The sequence below is a fragment of the Saccostrea echinata genome, unplaced genomic scaffold (assembly GCF_033153115.1).
Source record: "Saccostrea echinata isolate AGI-Se365-2 ecotype Australia unplaced genomic scaffold, CSIRO_AGI_Sech_v1 ptg000054l, whole genome shotgun sequence".
Lineage (NCBI taxonomy): Eukaryota > Metazoa > Mollusca > Bivalvia > Ostreida > Ostreidae > Saccostrea > Saccostrea echinata.
This window is the reverse complement of record NW_026889803.1, coordinates 51,736,309-51,758,431: the sequence shown is the minus strand read 5'-3', so window position 1 is coordinate 51,758,431 and position 22,123 is coordinate 51,736,309. Positions and strand designations below refer to the sequence as shown.

General features: G+C 31.5%; 1 protein-coding gene and 1 long non-coding RNA gene across 2 annotated transcripts; one reads left to right on the top strand and one right to left on the bottom strand.

Moving 5' to 3' along the window:
* The first annotated feature begins 4,480 nt into the window (after positions 1-4,480).
* On the top strand, positions 4,481-17,023 carry LOC133205476 (ganglioside-induced differentiation-associated protein 1-like). Its single transcript, XM_061341302.1, has 5 exons — positions 4,481-4,531; positions 9,748-9,940; positions 12,055-12,231; positions 14,085-14,294; positions 15,254-17,023. The coding sequence occupies exons 1-5, from the start codon at positions 4,481-4,483 to the stop codon at positions 15,568-15,570; spliced, it is 948 nt and encodes a 315-aa protein (XP_061197286.1). The 3' UTR covers positions 15,571-17,023.
* A 3,310-nt stretch (positions 17,024-20,333) lies between these two features.
* LOC133172388 (uncharacterized) lies at positions 20,334-21,543 on the bottom strand. The gene is made up of 3 exons (XR_009718936.1): positions 21,364-21,543; positions 20,614-20,710; positions 20,334-20,512 (listed from the first exon to the last, which is right to left on the bottom strand). It is a non-coding gene; the product is annotated as an uncharacterized LOC133172388 (long non-coding RNA).
* Positions 21,544-22,123: the final 580 nt, after the last annotated feature.

Here is a 22,123-nt window from a genome sequence, read left to right as displayed (position 1 = left end):
GGATAAAATATGAAAACTTAAAAGATTTGTAAATTAACAAACGTAGTTCATGTAAAATATCAAAGGCGGATTCATTTGTTTTTTTTTTCTACCTGCACTTCACATCTACGTAAGTCACAGAAGAGCATTGAAGTTTGTGCTCAGCACATTGCTTGACCAGGGAGTGTCGAGTACCTATGCAAAGATCCATTGTCACGAGGTCTTGAGTTTTATTTTCTTGTGGGGAGGGTAAGGGGGGGGGGGCAATTATTATGTAAACACAATTCAACGATGACTAAAAGTTAAAAATAGAAAAGAAATTACACGTATGTACATCTGGGGCCTCAACAAGGAAATTATCTTTAAAATATGCAAACTTGAGCTAATGTACGGCTCATGTTGGATTTCAAGATAGGGTATTCTCAAAAAACATATTGTGTCAAGGAACCCAGGCTTTCAAATCGGGACAGAACTTCATTTCTATAAAAAATTTCGTCTAAGAGAATGCTAGACGATGGGGGCAAATAAAGAGGAAAACTTGATGGATTCACAGGTGCTCGAGGACAGGACCCCCCCCCCCCCCCCGATATAGACCCCCGGGCCTGTTCGACTTTTTTGTCATGTATTATATATGGATGACTCATTTATGATGTAATCTCTATATAATCAATTCGGAAAATTGACTTAAACAAACATTTTATAAAAATTACTACCCTACCCTATATATATAAATATAGAAGGGTTGATTTATATATAGAGAGTGGGGTAGATTTTATAAAATGTTTGTTTTAGGTAATTTTTCGAATTGTTGGTATAGATTATATCACAAATATGTCAATGAAAGATAATTTATGAGAGAAAAGTCGAAAAGGCCCAGGGGTCTATATCGGGGGGGGGGGGGTCCTGTCCTCAAGCACCTGTGGATGGATTAAGCGTTTTAGATAAATATTTAAAAATAGCATTAGAAAATTAAAGGGCAAAATGCCAACTATCTATCCTTCAGTTTTCAGTAGACCGGAAGTGATAAAAGAATTAGTAAGACTACATGAAAAATATGTTATGGTTCCAGCTGACAGAGCTTGTAACTATAAACCAGAGAAGTTTTTGTAAGGCTCATTATTACAACTAAAATCATTTTAGAGGAACTCAGTTTTAATTCCACATCTTGTAATCCAACCTATATTCACAGTTCCCTTTCAAAAGATGATATTAATCTTTAATATTTCCATTTCTATTTGTTTTCTCTGTGATAACTCTTTGAAAGTTAGGAGAGTTGATTTCTTGATCATTCTAACGGAATGCAAATTTCGCCAAGCGAAAGGTCAGAAGCTAAGAAAGCCTAATACGCATGTAATTCTCGTGCGGCTGTCTTTGAATCTGACTCTAAGGAGGCCTAATATGAATGTAATTCTCGTGCGGCTGTCTTTGTGTTTGACGTCAGTGGGCGGGGACTATTGAAATTGACATGTGAGGCCTCTTGTAATTTAAATCTAGATTGTAGTCTAAATTTTAAAAATCTTAATTTACAATTTTATTTCACAATGAAATGGAAATATAAGGAATCACTGTCTAGTTAGTGGAGTATGCCAGGGACATAAACGATAGTTGAAAAACGTGGGATAATTTATGCATAACGGGCTTCGCCCGTTATGCAAATTATCCCACTACACCTGAAATGTATTCCAGAAAGTAGAAAAACTGATGTAGAAAAGGTACATTTATATTAACGACACTTGCTACAATAAAAAAAAAATGATGCATAGATTAATATACATTTTTCGATTTATTTTGGTTATAAGTGGTGCAAATATCAAATTCTTAAAATATCAAGAAATTTTTTTTTTATGATGCTAAATTTTTTTCACTTTTTGTCACTCTCCTTATAAATCTATGCAGATTTTTTTTTTTTATCTATTTATGGAACACTATTGAGAAATCTTGAATAAAACTGAAACCTTATGTCGCTAAACTTATATAAACATTATATAGATGTAGTATCTATTTTGATGATTTCTATAAAAATAATGTTTATTTGTAGCAAGTGGTCTTGAACTTTGCAAGAATATTCTTGGTGATATATATAATTTTATACATCGTATAATTTAGCGGGTCAGTTTTCGATTTTGCAGAACGGTGTTGATAGCTACTAAATTTCTATTCTTACGAAACACTACTCCAGCACTCCTCCCTCCTCCTTCAATTTTGATCAGATTTCAATATTATAAATCTTGGTACACAAGTAAACTAAGTAAAGATATTTATTTCTATTGGTTTTTTTGTTTTTTGTTTTTTTTTTAATTTCAAGGAATGCTGTAAACTGCAATGATTTCGAAAATTTCTGTAGGGTTTGTGAGGAGGAGAGAAGAGGATCATAAGCCCTTGACTTGCGAAAATAGAAGACAAATAGAGTAAAAAATTATGTGGCAGTGCCAGCTCCCTTGGCTTACCTGACCTAATTTTACCGCTATTGTGGATTGCCTTACTCATATGACACATTCAACCACAGATGGTAAATGACTGAATATATTACGAATTTTGATAAGGGAAGTAATTCAAAAATGGTCAATTATTAAAATCAGATTTTTCTTGATTATATCCAAACTATCTAAAAAGCCAGCAACAGCAGTGATTTGTACATGTATACATATACTTCATTACAGACTGTAGCATGTAATTTCACTGACATTGTGAATTCCATCAAAATAAAATCCAATCATGTTATTGCAAAGCTAGCTATAATTGTAGTATGGAAATGAGGAATGAGTGAACATATATTGAAAAATCATAAATACATATATAATGAAAAACATATTGCTGGACTGGGAATCGAACCCGGGACCCCTGCATTACTAGTCAGGTGCTCTAACCACCGAGCCAGGCCGGTATCCACAGTCCAACCTTAATTTCTACACTATAATTATCAAGGTTGGGGTCAATTACTTGAAAATGTAATTAAATACTTTCAAATACATTGATAATTTTGTCCATTACTTGCAATTACAATTATATTGATTTTAAAATAATATAATTAATTACTCTCAATTACTTTGAAGAATGTAATTAAATACATATCAATTACTTAAGTTTTATTTCCAAAAAAAAATGAAGAACAAAAACATGAATAGTTTGAAGCAGCAATATTATTAAATTTGACCTTTCCTATTACCCTGGACAATGTGTTTATGCTGCATAAACGATTATTAAATAAATCTAGCTCATGCCAAACAGTACTGGTACATGTATGCATCATTATAAAACATTTTTTTTTAAATATTTAATTTGAAAAATAAAATATTTGAAATGTAATTAAAAAATACATGACATTTTTGAAATGTATTTAATTACATTTAATTACTTGTAATTGAAAGAAAACTCAATTACAAATACTTTCAATTACTTTGAAAAAAATGTATTTAAATACAGTAAATTACAATCACTCATTTCAATTACCCAATCCCAGATAATTAATGACTACATAACAAAAATTGTAAATTAAATCAAGTGTTACAGTTGTATTATAATTTTATTTGACAAAAATACACCCTTACAACAAATAACTGTTATAGGTACTGAATTATTTTGATTTATAAAAGGTTTTATAATGAAAATAAAAATAAGCAAAAAGAAAAAAAAAGAAAAAAAGAGAGAGAAAAAAAAAGAATAGGTCATCAGGCCTGTCGGGATCTAAAGTTACGCACCATTTACAACTGAAGGTGGCCACAGTTTTCAAAAATTTCTCAAGTTACAGAAAACGTGATAATACTTTTTATTTAACTCCATGATTGTTCAAATTTCCCTTGAAAGTCATCTTTCACAAAACAGGATTTTCATTGTTTTTTTTTTTACATTGGGGAGGGGGGGTGTATAAACTTCCTGAGACTGACATTTGTTACAGTTGATGTAGACCCCCCGGAAAAAATCCCTGGATCCGTCCCTGCTTATTCATGGGTGTAAGAGGTAGAGATACTAAGTTTTTTTTTCCACTTTAAACAATACGCTGAAAAAAAATCTTATTATCATTAGTACCCCCCCCCCCTTCCGTGAGTTTGACATCTGTAAACTTCTTTTATTGGTAGATTTATATCCCTTCTCTTTTTTCTGTTCAATCTAAATCTTTTACTCTGCCCCCCTAATATGCAACAACTTACTTATACTACTAGAGCCCGACCTTATTTGTCCATCAATGAATCGACTTCTATCCTACTTTCACTTTCTAACACTCGGCAGACAATAAAAATAAGAGCATACTCAAAACGCATGTCTTTGACTTATCAATTCCATTCACAAATAGAAAGCCGCAAATCAACAATAGTTTTCCCTCTCATAATAGACAGAACTAGACTATATATATATGACATCGTTTACTACATTACACAAGTTGTCGGAGTTGTCGTTCGACAAAACAATCATAATAAAACTACCCGAGAGGTTCCGAGGTTCTCTGCACTTACTAAGGGCGATAATTTTCCATTCTGACCAACAAATTCGACACTATCTGACTATGAGCGACCTTACACTGTACTATTTTCCAGGATCGTATTATTCCCAAAGGGTAGGAGAGAAAGCACAAAAACATTTTTAACTATTTGTCTCTGATCTGAATAAGTACTTTTATACCGTGCGGCATGGTTTCATGTTGCGCAATATGAAGGGCATGTGTACCTTATGTATCTACATCAGATTGATCATCAGTGCATTGCACTTTTCTGATGTCTCTACGATTAAAAGTATAAATTAGTTTACTTCATTGATCCTTGTTATCAATGGCATATCGAACGTTGACATATTCGAACTTTTCCATTTGTTATTTGTCAGGCCCGTAGGAGCAATTTCAGTTTGGGGGGGGGGGGGGGGGGGGCACAGCCATACATTTTCAGTTGAGGGGGCAGTAACAGCTACCAAAAATATTCCTTGACAAGCAAAAAAAAAAAAAAAAAAAAAAAGGTCATCAGGCATTTTTATTGAGGGGGCACAAGCATATACATGATATAGTATCTATTTTTTCTATAGTACTCTATATGTCGGCAAAATTATTGGGGGGGGGGGGCGCAGCCCCCCGTGCCCCTCCCCCGGTTCCTATGGCCATGTTTGTATTGTATAATTTTCATTTGCATTGTAAAATTTTCTATTTGCATAATTTTTCATTTGTATTCTATACTTTTTTTAATTTGTATTGTAATATTTATTATTAGAATATAAATGGAAAAATTATACAATAGAAATGTAAAATTATAGAATATAAATGGAAAATTATACAATACAAATGGAAAATTATACAATACAAATGGAAAATTGTACTGTTTGTTATATTAAGTGAAGAGTAGACTCTATGTTCTCCATAGAGAGAAACGGTCAACAATTGATATTGTGATACCTTTAAAAATTGATTCCTATATAAATTTATACTTAAAATTCTAACATTACCAATGTTTTACTGAGCAGTCATAGAAAAAATTCGATGTTTGACTGCAGATTGTGTTATTGGATTTCTTATGTCACACTGTGGGCCAGCCCACACCAAGGGTCAATTACTTTGAAATGTAATTAATTTGAATTACAATTACTTTGGAATTTTTACCATTACAATTACCATTACTCTCATTCAGAAAAGTAATTAATTAAATTACAATTACTTTGTTAAAGTAATGAATTACATTACACATGACATTTTATAAGAGAAAAACACAAATTTTATGACCTCACAATTTATATCCATAAATTGATTTTCTCGCACTTTGTGCTCAGTAAATATTCTTTCCCTCAGGTCTATAAGTCAGAGTGGTATTTGGATTTTGGATTCATTTATCATGTTCATGTATAGTTTACCAATCTACAGTTGACAAAGAAAGTGGATCAGAACACTTTCAATGTTGTAGTTTTGTTCAGTCTCTGATGTTAGTTCCTCTCTTTTTTTTAAATAAATGATAAACATTTCATACTTTATGATTTATGTAAAGTGTTATTTAATTATCAGATAATTCTATAATTGTAAAACCTGTATGTATTAACTTTTAAATTAATTGGCATTCGTAATTAGCTGAGCAGGCATAATCAATGAAGATATAAATTTAACACAATTAACCAGAGGTGATAACTACTGGTACTTAGATAAAGGGTTTGAAGTTAGATATTACTCTCAAGCTACCAAAAATGAATGATGGACAATATCAATACAATGTATTTACATTTGGCCTTAGTTTCCCTTTGTGCCTTCAAGTAGATCATACTAATCTTGTATCTTGCTTACCAAGTCCATTTTACCAGAATGAACTTAAGAAAATTAAGAAAAAATAAATTAAATTAAATTAAGAAAAAAAAAATTAAGTTGAAAAATATAGTTTGTATCTTAATTGGTACTCACAGTATAGTACATGTATTAATGTGACTTGATTTGTGACTATCTTTGAAACCTAATGATTTAATTCTTTTAATATTTTTTTCTGGCTCTCTTCAATTGATTTTATAACTGTCTTGTCAAGAAGTTTTCCATTAAAACAATTTTTTAATATGTCTATCAATCACCATTGAAAGCTATATGTAAAGTAATGAAACAAATAGAAAGATCTTTTTAATTTTAGTTACTCTGAACTTATAAAAAAAATATGCCACATATGACTTTGAATAAACATTTTAAAAATGATAAGATACAGGATTTTAATTTCAATTAAGACTTAAATATTATAAATAAAATAAAAAAAAAAAACTCTCAATGGCCTTTCTTTGTTTTAGATTCAGTAATAAAAAGATATTAAAATACAAAATGTAATTGAAATGTAATTGAAAAGTAATGGTCATTACTGACATATTTTTGAAAGGCAGGGATCAGCTAATTAAAATCTTATTTGCATTGACAGTAACAGAATTGACCGAGTTTTAGTGCAGGTGAAGGAAATTTACATCATGGAATGTTTTTTAAAAAAAAAATAAAAGGTATAATAAAACATTTATTGACTGTGTTCGCGGACAAAATGTGTTTTTCCACCCCTCATACCAACTGTTTGCCTTCGTCTAAACAGACTAGGGCATACAGTTTGTTCTTGGATCCGACAAAATGCATGTTGCTTTTGAACCCAGTCAATATATTTGTATTAGCTCCCTCAAAAAATATTGACTGTCATTTAATATTAACTATTGACTGGCAAAGAGAGTTTTTCCACCATATTATTGATTTTGATTTTGAATAGTAGATTGTGAGGTAATGATACTGTGTGACTTCTAAAAAACATAAAATGATAAGCTCAAAGCTGTTTTTTTGTTTAAGAAGACACAGATGTAACACTTCTTGGTTTGAATATTGATGGGGGATAATAACTAAAGCAGTTTTTAGCCAAGTAATGACTGCATTGATGATTCAGTGTATATAAAAAATAAAAGGAACTTAACATTTGGACTTATTGTCCCCAGCTTTCCCGAAATCAAGGGGATGTTAAATCTCATTTGTCTGTCAGTCTGTTACAAAAACTTTAACCTTGGTCATAACATTTGAATGAGAAAAGATAAAGCTTTCACATGTACATGACCTCTGATGAGACCCTTTGAAGTTTGACCTATAAAAAAAAAAAAAAAAAACATAATTAAGTGATAACTTTTGAAGGGGAGAAAATAGGGTGTTCATATTTGACTTGTACATTACCTTTGACAAGACCTTTCCAAATATACTATATATATGTGACAAGACATTTCCATATTTACTGTGATTTTTTGACCCTGAGACCTTGAAGCTTGACCAACAGTACTTTCAATTTTTTAATATTGGTCATAACTCTCTTATGAAAGAAGATAAGGCTTTCTTATTTTACTTGTACATTACCTGTGACAACATCTTTCAGAAAAAAAAAATAATTTTTGACTTTATGAATTGACCTATAAGTTTAACCTACCCTGAATTATAGTTTTAACTTTGACCAGTACTTTTGCTCTAGAAGAGACAGGGCTTTCACATCTTTTTTCACATGAGTGTTACTTGGGACAAGTCCTTTCAGATTGTTTTATGATACTGTATAAGTAGAATTTTTAGCAAGGATTTAATTTTGGCATTATTAGGGAGGGTTCTAAGATCATTGAATATTGGTAACAAATTATTCTGTATAGTTGTTATAGCTATTTCTCTTGACATTATAAATTCACTAAAATTACTTCTTGCTAAAAATATAAACCAAGTTTTGGGAATAAATTGCTAAATTTTCATCTTGTTAAAATTTCCAATTATAGGGTATTTGACTTATGACTTTGATATTGAAGACACCAAAAGCTGGGGACCATGCAAAATTCCTTGAATAAGACACAATAGTACGCCTCATTTTCTGGCTCATTAGTTATACATGCAATAGTGTAAAGCTTTTTAGCTCAGCTGAGCTGAAGGCTCAAGTGAGCTTTTCTGATCAAAATTTGTCCGTTGTCTGTCGTCGTTATTGTTGGCATCATTGTAAACTTTTCACATTTTCATCTCCTTCTCAAGAACCACTGGGCCAATTTCAACCAAACTTGCCACAAAGTATCCTTGGGTAAAGGGGATTCATTTTTTTTTCAAATGAAGGGCCATGCCTTCTTCCAAGGGGAGATAATTATGAATTCGTGAAAAATTAATGGCATCATTTAAAAATCTTCTTCTCAAGAACCACTGTGCTTGAAAATATGAAACTTATGTGAAATCATTGTGAGGTAGTGTAGATTCAAGTTTTTTCAAATCATGATCCCCGGGGGCAGGGTGGGGCCACATTGGGTGATCAAAATGGTACATAGGAATACATAGGAAAAAATCTTCTTCTCAAGAACAGCAAAGCCAAGATTGGTCATATCTATATGCAAGCATCCTCAGGTAGTGTAGATTCAATTTTGTTCAAATCATGACCCCCGGGGGTAGGGTGGGGCCACAATGGGCGATCAAAGTTTTACATAGGAACACATAGGAAAGAATCTTTAAAAATCTTCTTTTCAAGAACAGCAAAGCCATGATTGGTCATGTCTATAGGCAAGCACCCTCAGGTAGAATAGATTAAAGTTTGTTCAAATCATGACCCCCGGGGGTAGTGTGGGGCCACAATGGGTGATCAATGTTTTACATAGGAATACATTGGAAAATCTTGAAAAATCTTCTTCTCAAGAACAGCAAAGTCATGATTAGTCATATTTAAGTATTTAAATGGAAGCAGTCACAGGTAATATAGATTCAATTTTGTTCAAATAATGACCCCTTGGGGTAGGGTGGAGCCACAATGGCCATTTTGTGTCATATTGATTCAAAAGCATCCTTAGGAAGTGTAGATTCAAATTAGTTCAAATCATAACCCACCCACCCCTACCCTGAACCATTTTTATATTTAAACTTTTCAAGACTGAACTGATTTCTGCTTTTTTCTAGCCAAAGTGCTCAGGTGAGCGATGTGGCCCCTGGGTCTCATGTTTAATATTTTTTTTTAAAATGCACAGCTACATGTAACTAAAAACTGTGCCTCATAGGAGCATGTTATTTTTATCAAAATTCAGGTACTGTGGAATAATATTTCATTGTTGGGAGGGGGAGGGGGGCTGGTTCTGTGTACAAGGTGGGGCAAATAAAATTTCATGGGTTTTTGGGATGTAATTTTGGGGATAAGTTTTATATACAGAAAATTCATTGAACAGGCATTAAAAAATTGATTATTATTTATTGGGTGTAAATTTGTGGGTGTTGAGAGTGACCCAAAACATTCTTGAACTTTCAGGTCCTCCTTGAGCAATGATGATTCTACAGTTACTGTAATCTTTTAAATTTCTTTTACTTTATAGGCTTTGTTGGCACTGTATGAAAAAGATGCAAAGTTCAAGCATCAGGTGGTATTTATCCATGATGGAGACCAGATTACCCCAAGTTACATGAGAATGAATCCTGCTGGTCAAGTTCCTGTGTTAGCTGATGGGAAGAAAATCATTACAGAGTCAGATGCAATAATTAAATATGTAGATGAAAATGTCCACACAGGTAAAGAGAGCACTAGCTAGGTAGCTGCAATTATGTTACCCTGTCAGATTTTTTATGTGATTGTTTCTCAAGAAAAAAAATTACAGAGGGCAAGATTATTGAAGATAAGAGAACAAAAGATATTTTTATCATTTTTATTTACTAGTCGGTTCTCTCTATACATACATTCTATTGAGAAATTTATCAAAATATGTATGAATAAGAATGTCTTTGAATAATTATAGTTTTTCTGATTTATATTTTCTTCTTAGCTTGGTTATAAAAATTCACATATTCCCATTTGATTAGAATTTCTTTCTTAGTTTAAATATATATAGCCAAATTGCCAGATTTTTACACAGTTTATATATTAAGATCTGGCTTATTTCCTTTCTAAAGAAAATAATACTCCGAAATAACAATAAATTTATGAAAAAAGTTATGAAAATGAATTTTAAGAAATTTAAAATAAAATTAACTAGCATTCTGAGATTATTGCTGAAGCATTAATACATGTACTTGTCCCCTACTGGCAAGTGTGATCTGGATCCTCTTACAAATTAAGAAGGCCATAATTCTATCAAAAAGCATTGAAGCAGAACAGTATTAAACCTTTCTTCATCTTTTAACTCATCAAAATAGATCAACATACCAAAACTTAGCTCAATATCTGCAAGTAGTTAGGGGGGAAAAAAGCAGAAAACCAAGTGGGAAATCTAATTCCTTTAAAGGGGCATGGATACAGTTTTGAAGATTTTATTCCTCAACAGCTTCAGTAGATTTCCAAGAAAAGGTGAAGATATCAAACAGTGATCGATCTCAAAAAATCAGTAAACAATACAAATCTGTGAACAGGGCATAATCATGGACCCCCAGAAATACCAGAGGTGGGATCAGGTGCCTAGGAGGAGTAAGCATTCCCTGTTGACCTGTCACACTCGCCGTGAACCTTATGTATTCATCAGTAGAAACATAGGGTTCAAATTAGTTTTAAAACAGTAATTTGTTTATACTTGATGCTAGAGTGTGTCAGACCAATTATTTTATTAAACATTATTAGAAACGTCTTTTATTTGACAGTACTATTTTTTACATGTATGACATACATACAATTGTGCACTTTCACAAACTAAATTTATCATTAATGTGAAAAAAAAACAAAAAATGTGTGGTTTATCAATAAAAGATATTAAAACTATATTAAATCAAGAAAAGTCAGAATAGAAATGAAAGAATGAAAGCAAAACCAACAAACAAGTGATTCCTGCATGTGTATAGTAGTGTAGGCAGTGTTGCATATCGAATACATCCCATAAAACATAAACAAAAGTAGTAAGAGCTAGAGCTTGGACCCATGTTTACAAGAACAGGTGTTTGATGTCAAGTTATGAAGAATATCATTGTGGATACCACAAGAAAACCAAACCTTATTATCTTGAACTTGATGGGACGGAGAAAAAAACTTTGAGATATCTGAGGATACATCCGTCTGTCTATGCAATCTTGTCCGGGCTATATCTTTACAAATGAGAGACATTGAAAGCTCATATTTGCAGAACTGTTTACTATTATGGAATTTTATGTATTTATCACTGCTTTTTCTTTTGAAATATAACCCAGAGGCCTGACTGTTTTCTTTATCAGTTCAGTATGATTATCCCTATAACAGAAAAGATTATGCTTTGTTCTAGTGGAGGGGGATTTCCTTATTTCTATATTCTCGCATGGGCTATCTTTCCAAAAAAATATTTTAAAAATGCTTGCTGGCAAAAAAGTATCACTATCTGATTGTCACCAGGTACACAGGTGTGTGAAAGTCAGTCAATATCTCAGGTCTCAATAGCTCAGTGGTTAAAGCACTGGCACAGTACGCCAGAGGCCCTAAGTTTGAGTCCTGATTGAGACTTGATTTTTTTACCACCTGTGACATGAAGATTTGTATTTCAGTAAATATATTTCATAAGTGATGGTACATGTACATGTATATACATGTATAATCATGGGTTTTCTTAAAACCATCTATAGGAGTGTTATTTGTAAATGGTGACTCCTCAATCAATTTGCAATGATATAATAAATGTAGATAAATGATCAGTTGAAAGTGCAAATGACAGGGATACATTTATACATTACAGGGTCTACACTGGTCCCTGATGAGATATCATCAGTTGGAAAGGAGGTGGCTCGCTTACGGAAACTCATAAGTTCTGTAAGAGTGGAGATAATGACTTATGGGGTGCTTCGTTTTCAAGATCTATCCATAACTGGTCTCCATCCAATTGCAAAACCAATGGCAGATATCATGAAAAAAGGTAATTTTTTTTTTTTTTGGGGGGGGGATTCCAAACGATATTTATCTGCACTATCATTGGTTTATATAAATATATATATATATATATATATATATATATATATATATATATATATATATATATATATATATATATATATATATATATATATATATTAGTGATGGCAATCGAATACAGAATTGCCAATCGGTTAACCGTAAGGTGTTCCGACCGATTAATCGGTTAATCGTAGCAAAATACTCTTTTCTGGACATCGTTTTTAAAAATTACTTCTATTCATACCCCCCTCCCAATAAATTAAGGTCAGATGATACGTTCCTCGAATATCTGTTTTGTATACCTTCGAATTATGTGGAAAATATTAAAAATTTTAATTACTTTCTGATTTCTAAACTGATTTCTAATTGTCTTTTAAAAAATGAAACACCAAAAAATGTGTTATTGGCTAATTAAGTTTCTTCCAAACGGATTTTATAGGAAAACCATGCTCTGGTATCTTGCACAAATGCCTGGTAAGGTACCTCAATTTTTTGCGAGTTAACATGTTAAAGTAGCAATACTTCAATGACAAAATCTTAGAAAAAATTATATATTATTGAGGAACGTATCGTCTGTCCTTAATATATGAATAAAGAAAAGAAAAGAAAAAAGGCATAAGTAATTAATGTTCTGTTTATGCTTGATCTGTATATTTTACGTATTTTAATTCAATTTCGAAAGGAAAACCATAAAACATCCAAGAGATACTTTTATCAAGGACATTGATAACTTTCTGACGACCCCAAGCATTACATACGGTCATTCTGCATTGTCACCATAAACAGAAACAAAGTTTAAGGAGATTGGATCCTGCTATCAAAGTATATTTTTAGAATCTACACATATAGCTCAATTAAATCATGGGGATTTAATTGAATATAGATTATATTGCATTGTACAATCCAAATTTATTATAAGAACTAAAACATTACGCCGATTTTTTTGAAGAGGTCAAGACAAAAATCTGCTCAAAAGCTCAGAACAAACCTTTTTAAACTATTACTTGATTTACAATGTTTGCATAAAAATATAAATTGGCAGATAACTGCAAAATTAAGATACACAATGTAATCAGTTCACAATACTCAACGGTGATTTAATTATTATCATTAAAGGACAAGCTGGGTAACGGCGTGATATTTAAACAGCAATTAACACTTCATAAATTGACCAATTACCCCAACACCTCCATCCGAAGAGTTCTAATAAATTATATCTAAATACATGCATGTAAAAACGGTATAACTTATCAACATTCATTTTTTTTAACTTGCAAATTTAATTTTAAGGATATTTACACATGTTTTTATTTTTTTCCGACTAACCGATTGCAGATTTCCTAACCGATTACCATCGTTGCGACCGATTAATCGGTTAACCGGTTACAAACTGCCATCCCTAACATATATATATATATATATATATATATATATATATATATATATATATATATATATATATATATATATATATATATATATATATACTGTTTTTCATTTATAGGATGTACATGTGACATGTTGTCTTCTCTAACTCTAAATGAAGAAATTCTTTTTGATTTCAACATTTGTAAAAATTTATTAATTAAGTACAGTTGTAATTGATACATGTATTATTATTCCATGTATTCTTACCATTTGATTGATGACCATTAAATATTTAATATGCATGTACCAGGTTGTTTCGTCTTTGAATTCTTCATTTGCTAGTATATATAGTTTTCTTTGAATTGTGTTAAGATCACATTCCCATTTGAGCACTATGTTATTTAGCAGCTGAATTTACTATATTTACAGCTATAACTATACTTTTAGATCAAGGGAAAAGATTTGCAGAACTGAGGAAAACACTGGCTGTACTAGCTGAGAAGTACCCTGATTTACGAGATGCATACAATGCCAAGATTGAATTTGCCACAAACTTCCCAAAAGAATTCCAGAATAGAGAGCTGGTTGTTAAAGTCTTGAATGATGTGGAAAAAACATTGGATGAAATAGAAAATATTCTGAAAAGAGTGAAAGATGGTAATACATGTATTACACATATGGCCAGAGTGAAAAGCAAAATCAATAAAGTGTTTTTGTTTGTCCACCTGTCTGTCTGTATGAACAATCAGTTAATCTGATGTGTTTAGGTCTGCTGATTGAGATCTTTTATTCAAGTTACAGTAGTCTTTGAACTTCAGACACAAGGTATTCAGAGTGAAAATGATCTACATGCATGTATTATGATTCTCTTTTACAACTTCACAGGCAAATACTTGAAAAGTACTTTTTTCCACAGAGTCAATTACGCATAATCAGAATCTCTGTTTAATTTGAAAGTAGAAAATTATGGATTTCTCGCATTGTTATTGTATGTCTTCAATGCACTTTACATTATGCTGTGACAAATCTCTGCGAAAAATTTCTGACTGCTTACAAAACAACGATTAATCCTATGTGGAAAAAATTATATCTTTTAGTATGTCGAGATATGTTTCAAATTTCTCTGCTAGTGTTAACATGGCATTTATGAACACTATGACATGTAGGGTGACAAAATCTTGAAATTTGATGCAATTGGGGCATATGCATGTATCAACCCAAAAGTACATCACAGTGACCTGCATTTTAAATTTTTATAATTATTCATTGTCAGCTGCTTAAGTTTGAGTGATAAAAGACCTAGAATCATCATACCTTGTCAGTTGATATGTCTTGGAGTCTTAAGATATTTTCCCTAAAAGTAGGTCACAGTGACAACATTGTGCAATTTATAACAAGAGTGATTCAAGGCTCCTGAGCCTCTTGTTAATATGATTAAATCATGTTTAATTGTAAAAGAGCATATAAATTTAAAATATGAAAATAATACTAGTATCAGTAATGGAAATGCTAATTTTTATGCACAACGAAGACTTGATCAATAAATTCTGGTAGTTCAAAGGTAAAAGAAATTTCTATATCATGTTGTGAAAAATGCAAATACATTTGCTTTACAGAGCAGGGCATCAGTGACTGTTGGTTAGTTGGGCCTCGCTTCACTGCAGCAGATATAGCCTTGGCCACTTTGTTGGACAGGATTTCCTTTCTTGGGCTGACTGCTCGGTACTTCACCCCAGAGAAACGACCTCACCTTTACCAGTACTATCAGAGATTGGGGACCAGAAAGAGTGTCCAGCAAGTCAGATCTCTTGTCCTAGCTACCCCTCGCATGTTTATCCTCCGAAAACTGAAGAAAGCATCTCCTTTTGTAGCTGGAATTATTGCTGCTGGGATAGGGGTTGCTGTGGCATACAGTATACTGAAACGAAAATAAGAAGAAAGAGTAAGTGTTCATAAACATCAACATTATAAATATAGCAATAGCTTGAAGTGAAATCATTGGGCAATCAAAATTTAGAAAAGATAAAGATATGTATGTATGGACTGGAAATTACAATACCAAATGCTGCATACACAGTTATAATCTGTCCACAATGCAATTATATATATTCTGTATGTCTATATATAGTGAGGGTGTGTGTGTGTGTGTGTGTTAATTGTAGGGATGTCAACAAGTACCCCATTAACAGGGATCGAACGTCCGAGTGTACTGAATACTAAAATCGGTACTCGGATGTATATTGTTCGTATTTCAAAGTGCATATTTTTATTAAAACTTATCCCAAAATGTGATTTAAATATTCATTGTCCATGTCTATACAGTAATTAGCGTCACCTACGCCGGGTTAGTACCTGTTATCGCCTTATCGTGGGATAATTTATGCATAACGGGTGAAATTGTAAATATCAAGAAATCAACATCCTTAAAGTAAAGTTTACTTCCAGAGTTATCACAGAGGAAACATTTGGAAATGTAAATTATGTACGACTCCCAAAGATATTCTCTTTTGCTAGTGTGGTCATCACAAATTGCGTCCTTCTCTTCCGTTGATCAGATTGTCTTCCTAAACAAGAATTGTAAAGCATTGTAATTATTGGTGTTTTAACTGGTCATGTCTTTTGTGTTTGTTTGATACATAAACTGAGTAACATAGAATCAAGAATTTCGTTTGGCTCGATGTTTATGTACATGCATTATAAACGAAAGAAAACATCAATGGGATAAACAGGTCTTAATAAAATCAACAAACTTTTACCTATATACATACTTTTTCCGAGTACCCGGGGACTAGATCGGAATATCATCCGAGTAACCTATTATCAAATATTGACGGAACTGACATCCTTAGTTAATTGTAAAGATTTTTGGTTTATTTTTCATCGATTTTTCCAATTATTATTAAATCACTTAGGATGATTTTTTTTACTTTAGATGTCTGTGATTTATTATTGCAACATAAAATATAATCAGGAAATTGTATTCTTTTTTTTATATATTTATACTGTACATAATATGCAACAGGGCAGTAAATATATACAATGAACGTTACTGACGAGTACTTAACTGTATTTGTCTATGGGTATGTTGTTAATTAATATGTCTGTCAATTACTAGTATATACAGTATAACTTGAGGACCAAAGACAAACTGGAATGCTTTTTACTCTCCTTTTCGAATTAATGACTACTCCTGTCAATTTAAGTCCATAATATTCAAAGTTTTATCTAGCAAACACTTCTTCAGTTTTCCAGATAAAGTAACTAGCTAGTCATGTGTAATTATTTTGTGCTTGTACATGTATTTAGAATACATATTCTTAATTTTACACAAGAATACCAGCTGATCTTATTATTTACAATTTTCCTTGAAAGTACATGTAGGCACTTTTCTTAAGGATGGATTCTTCTCATATTTCTTATAATGGCAGAATCTTTATTTTCTGAATACTCAATATTCAGACTGTTTACACTCTTTTAACATCCAAAAACTTTGGTGTCATCGGCCTTGATTTTCAGTCAAGGTCATTTGAAAGTCAGTCCTAAAAATAGTACTTTTACACAGAGAAGTTTTGAAATTTATGCATATGAATAAATTTTGCTGACTGAATAAATATCTTTCACTATAAAATTAAAGTTGTTACTTATTTTTGATGACTAATTCATATGAAATGAGCTGGTGAAAAGATAACATGAAATCCTCTATATTCAATAAATATATTTAATCCGAATTTCCTCGATATTTTTTCAAAATTCTCAGTTTTTATGAATTCACATGAAATTTCATCTCAATTTTTACAATTGACCATATAATGTCAAATATATAGATTTTTGTCTGATGAATATTCAAAGGTTCAAGATTAATTTACAAGGTAAAAAAGATATAGTAATCAGGCAAATTATCGAAAAAAATTAGCCCGAATTTGTTCTATACTTTCTGAAATCTTCATTTTACAGAGTGTTTTAAATGTCTATAAAAAAGATTTTTAATCCCCATATTAATTTGGTGTAATTGTGACATAAATACATTCATTTCTCCCAGTTATACATTCTATTTTTATGGTATTTTACACTAATGCTATTCAAAATATTCATTTCGAATTTCCTCTGTCATTTTATTCTTATGGATGTTATGTTTGACAATTTTATAAAATACATCAATTTTCTATTGGCAATTACAGAAAAATTATCACATACATTCTTCACATGCACAGGACTAATTCAAAGCAACTTAACCTTTAATATAACCAGGAATAAATAATAAACCTTCCAAAAAGTTATGAGAAAAATCATACATAAAATTTCCATATACTAGAAAAGATTTCAATACATTATTTATGACATAAACATGAAATCAATATACATGTATAGTGAACATGCCATTCAAAGCTTAATATATGAATATCAGAGGGACTAATATATATGCCTATACATGTATATGTAGTTATATACATATAGGTCCCTGGTATTATGTTATTATTGGATATTTTACATTTGTAAACTGAGTTTTGAAAACAACAAGCAAATTCAAAGAATTGTGGTCCCCCGCTTTCGATGTCTTAGTGGATGGGATGCCAATGCCATTATTTATGGCATATTTTAAGTGTCTTGTTTGTTTGTCCTGTCTTATCTGTGCTTCATACAAAAAAACATAAATTATTGAATTAATAACAGTTATGGCAAAGACTATAGCTTCTCAAAACTACATCAAACTTCAAGATCAAGGTCATGAGGTCAATTATCATAAAATCCAAAAGATCTTCTCACAAGTGATGCACATGTAAAAAAAAATATCAGATACCAGAGTATACAATCAGAAAGGTCTTGAAACAGGTAATGCACATGTCAAATGTAAATACCATCTCTTCTCTCAATCAAATGCTATTAGCAATGATAAACTTTTTAAAAATTAGGTCAAACTTCAAGGTTAAGGTCATGGGATTAAAAATCATAGTACATTTGGAAATGCTTGTCACAGGTAATGCACTTGTCAAATATGAATGCTCTATCTTTGCTCCTTCAAAAGTTAGCAAACTGATGAAATGTTTGAAAATTAGGTCAAACTGGAAGGTCAAGGTCACGGGGTCAAATATCATAGCATATTCAGAAACAGTTTGACACATGTAATGCACTTGTCAAATATGAACGCCCTATCATATGTCATTCAAAAGTAATCACCAAATATAAAATTTTTGAAATTTAGGTCAAACATGAAGGTCAAAGTAAAGGGGTCAAAAATTATAGCATGCTTTGAAACACTTTGTCACTACTAATGCGCATATTAAATATGAAAGCCCTAACTATTCTAAATCAAAAGTTATAAGCAAAGATAAAAATTTTGAAAAGTAGGTCAAACTTCAAGGTAATGGTCATGGGGTCAAAAATCATAGTACACTTGGAAAGGTATTCCTACAGGTAATGTTCATATTTAATATGAAAGCCCTATCTTTTCTCATTTAAATTTAATGACCAATTTAAAGAAATGTCAATTTTCTGAAAAGTAGGTCAAACTTCAAGGTCAAGGTCACGGGGTCAAAAGTCATAGTATAAATTCGAAAGGTCTTGTCACAGGTAATAAACAGGCATAATATGAAAGTCCTATCTTTTCTCATTCAAAAGTTATGACCAATTTAAGGTAATGTTAATTTTTTTGAAAAGTAGATCAAACTTCAAGGCCAAGGCCACGGGGTCAAAATTCACAGTATATTTGGAAAGGTCTTGTTACAGGTAATGTACATGTGAAATACAAAAGCCCAATCTCTTCTCACTCAAAAGTTATGGCCAAGGTTAAAGTTTTTGTGACAGACAGCCCGACAGATGAATGAGATTTAATGTCCCCTCTCTTTCGCGAAAGCGAGGGACAATAAATACCTACACACATTTATAAGTATATAGTTTTTTCAGCACCAATAAATATAACTCCTCATTGTGATCACAAATTGCGTAAAATTTGCTGGAGTTTTAAGATAACAAAAAAGCCATCTATGACAATCAAATGCCCTTTGACATCTTTGCCTGAAAATGACATCCTTGAACTTTGTAACAATAATATGCATGCAGCTATCAAACTTAATTTCACATTTAGATGCAAAATACTTATTCAAGGATGAAATTTCTTTTTAAGAATTTGTAGCACAAACATTTATTGATCAGTGTCTATAACTTATATTGAAATGAATTAAAAATTACCTCTTGAGGGTTTCTACTGCAAGTACATGTATGTAGTTCATTTGTAAAAATCTAAATTTTAACCCGGCCACTACCAGCAATTTTGTTCAGCATGCTCTTGCTTAAAATCACCCTTTAACTAAATGATCTAAAGCAGGCACATTTTTATGTATTCCAGAACTGTATTTTAAGATTTTAACTGTATTTGAAAATGTAAAGCAACTGAATACATAGAGCTAGGTATATATCATTTACAAGTTGTTGTAATGCCAGTACATGTAAATCTTCACATTGTAATCTAATGAAAGATAATGCTTGAAAAATTCACTCTTGGAGTAAGATTTCAAATCTGAATCAAAGATTTTGTAAAGTAATCACATTCTACAAAGTGTGCACTGTATCGGGTACTTGGGAATCAAATAATTTTACATTATATAATTATAAATAAAAATATTTTTGACTGAAAGTTTCTGAAAAAAATCAAGAATGGAATCATGCAACAAGCAGCAGTAACTATGATAACATGCATTGACTTCCACATTTCTACACACAAAAACATTTCTTTGATCAGATAAATATGTAACTCCTGCTTCTAATCTGTGATATATTCTGAGAAAATCTCTTTTCCACAGACAGCCATCATTCATTTGATTTGAGAATTTCTTGCTGAACATGTGTCCACCTGATGAAAGTCCAAATTTTTTGTTGACCTATAATTTAAAAAAAAAAGTAATATATTTTACATAGCAACACAGATGCTGCATTACATGATAGTTAGATAAAGTTGTGTCCATATTTCTTATACATGTACCTCAATAGTCCATCTGCCAGCACTCCTTGCTCAATCATCCTGCATTCTGACCTCCAGTCTTTTTTCTAGTCTAGGGTAAAGTAGGGTTGATTTTCTCCTAAGAATTAAACATGAACATCCCTTAGACTATTTTTTTAAATTAATTGAAATTGATTATAAGTTTAAACAACTTATCTCATCTGTATTTCATTTATTGATTTAAATGAATGAAGATATTTTAATAGATTCTACCATATGCATAATGTCTTATAATGTATTGGATATAAATAAATAGACATTTTTTATCCTAAAAGTACAGAAAAGTAAAAAAAACAATAATATAAATAGTTTTTTAACAATAATGTTTCATTTTGCTCTATTTATTCGATAATTGTGTGTTTCAATGTTATTGATATTTCCACATACAATATCAAGTTTTTTTTCCGTTTGATTTGTACCCAAGCGGTACACCTTACTTTTCTAATAACTTGATGATTGTTGTGTCTTGAACAAAGTAGGCTAGTTAAAAATATAAAATTTGTTGTAGTCATATACAAAAAATGCTATTTTTGTGAATTATTATTCATAAACCTGACGAACACACGAAATATATCCTCTTCAAATGTTGACAAGTCGCGGGAATAAGCAGACGAAATATTGATAACAGGACTATAATTTCCGTGCGAATTCCCATAAATCAATACAAATCAGCATGTAATTGAATTCAATTTCAAAATTATGAAAATCTTCAGACATATATAACTAACTTACATGCTCACTGCACACGACATGACTTCAGACGAGGCAACGTGGATCTGCAATCTTGCACATGTTTGTGACCTTCAAGTTCAAGCTTCCCTTTTGGCTGATCGGAATTTCCCGGGCATAAATAACTATGATTTAATTTGTCATAACTGTCCCTGGGCTTCTGCAATGCTTCGATAATGTTTTTACAAAACAACCCTCTCGGGGTTTTCTACGGGAAATGATCTGGACATGTTGACATTCGCTACCGAACTGCGAATATTATGGAGATTGTCGCAAATCAAAGAAAATATTACGAAAAATTTATTAATTTCAAAAGAAATAGATTCCACATTACTTAAACTGACAAATTAACTAATAGTTTTTCCTTCAGTATAATTAAATATGAATTTTGCATTTTACGACTTGCATAATTTATGGAGACCCATTGACGACGTAAAATGCTGACAAGAATCCATCCTTAATAGATTATCAAAATTATTTTGTTCAGTCTCTTTGCTTATGCATAATTGTTATTCTAATTATATAAAATATATATTACATTTTCAACAGTGAAATACTGTGATTTATTTATTGAATAAAAGTGATATTCTCTCACAGTGTGAAAGGATACCAAAATGATATTCTCTAGCAGTGTGAAAAGATATCAAAGTAAATAAAAAATAATTTCTGGCCTGTAATAAGATAGAGATAGTAACTAAACCATCTAGATAGAGCTAAAACTGCCAATTTCTTCCCAAATATGTTGCTAAAATACATGCTACAA

Bases quoted from the DNA above. Each gene is read 5' to 3' on its own strand.
- LOC133205476 (XM_061341302.1), top strand. From the start codon at position 4,481: ATGAGCGACCTTACACTGTACTATTTTCCAGGATCGTATTATTCCCAA. The intron at 4,532-9,747 runs GTAGGAGAGAAA...TTTACTTTATAG, and splicing joins GATCGTATTATTCCCAAAGG to GCTTTGTTGGCACTGTATGA. The intron at 9,941-12,054 runs GTAAAGAGAGCA...TATACATTACAG, and splicing joins AGATGAAAATGTCCACACAG to GGTCTACACTGGTCCCTGAT.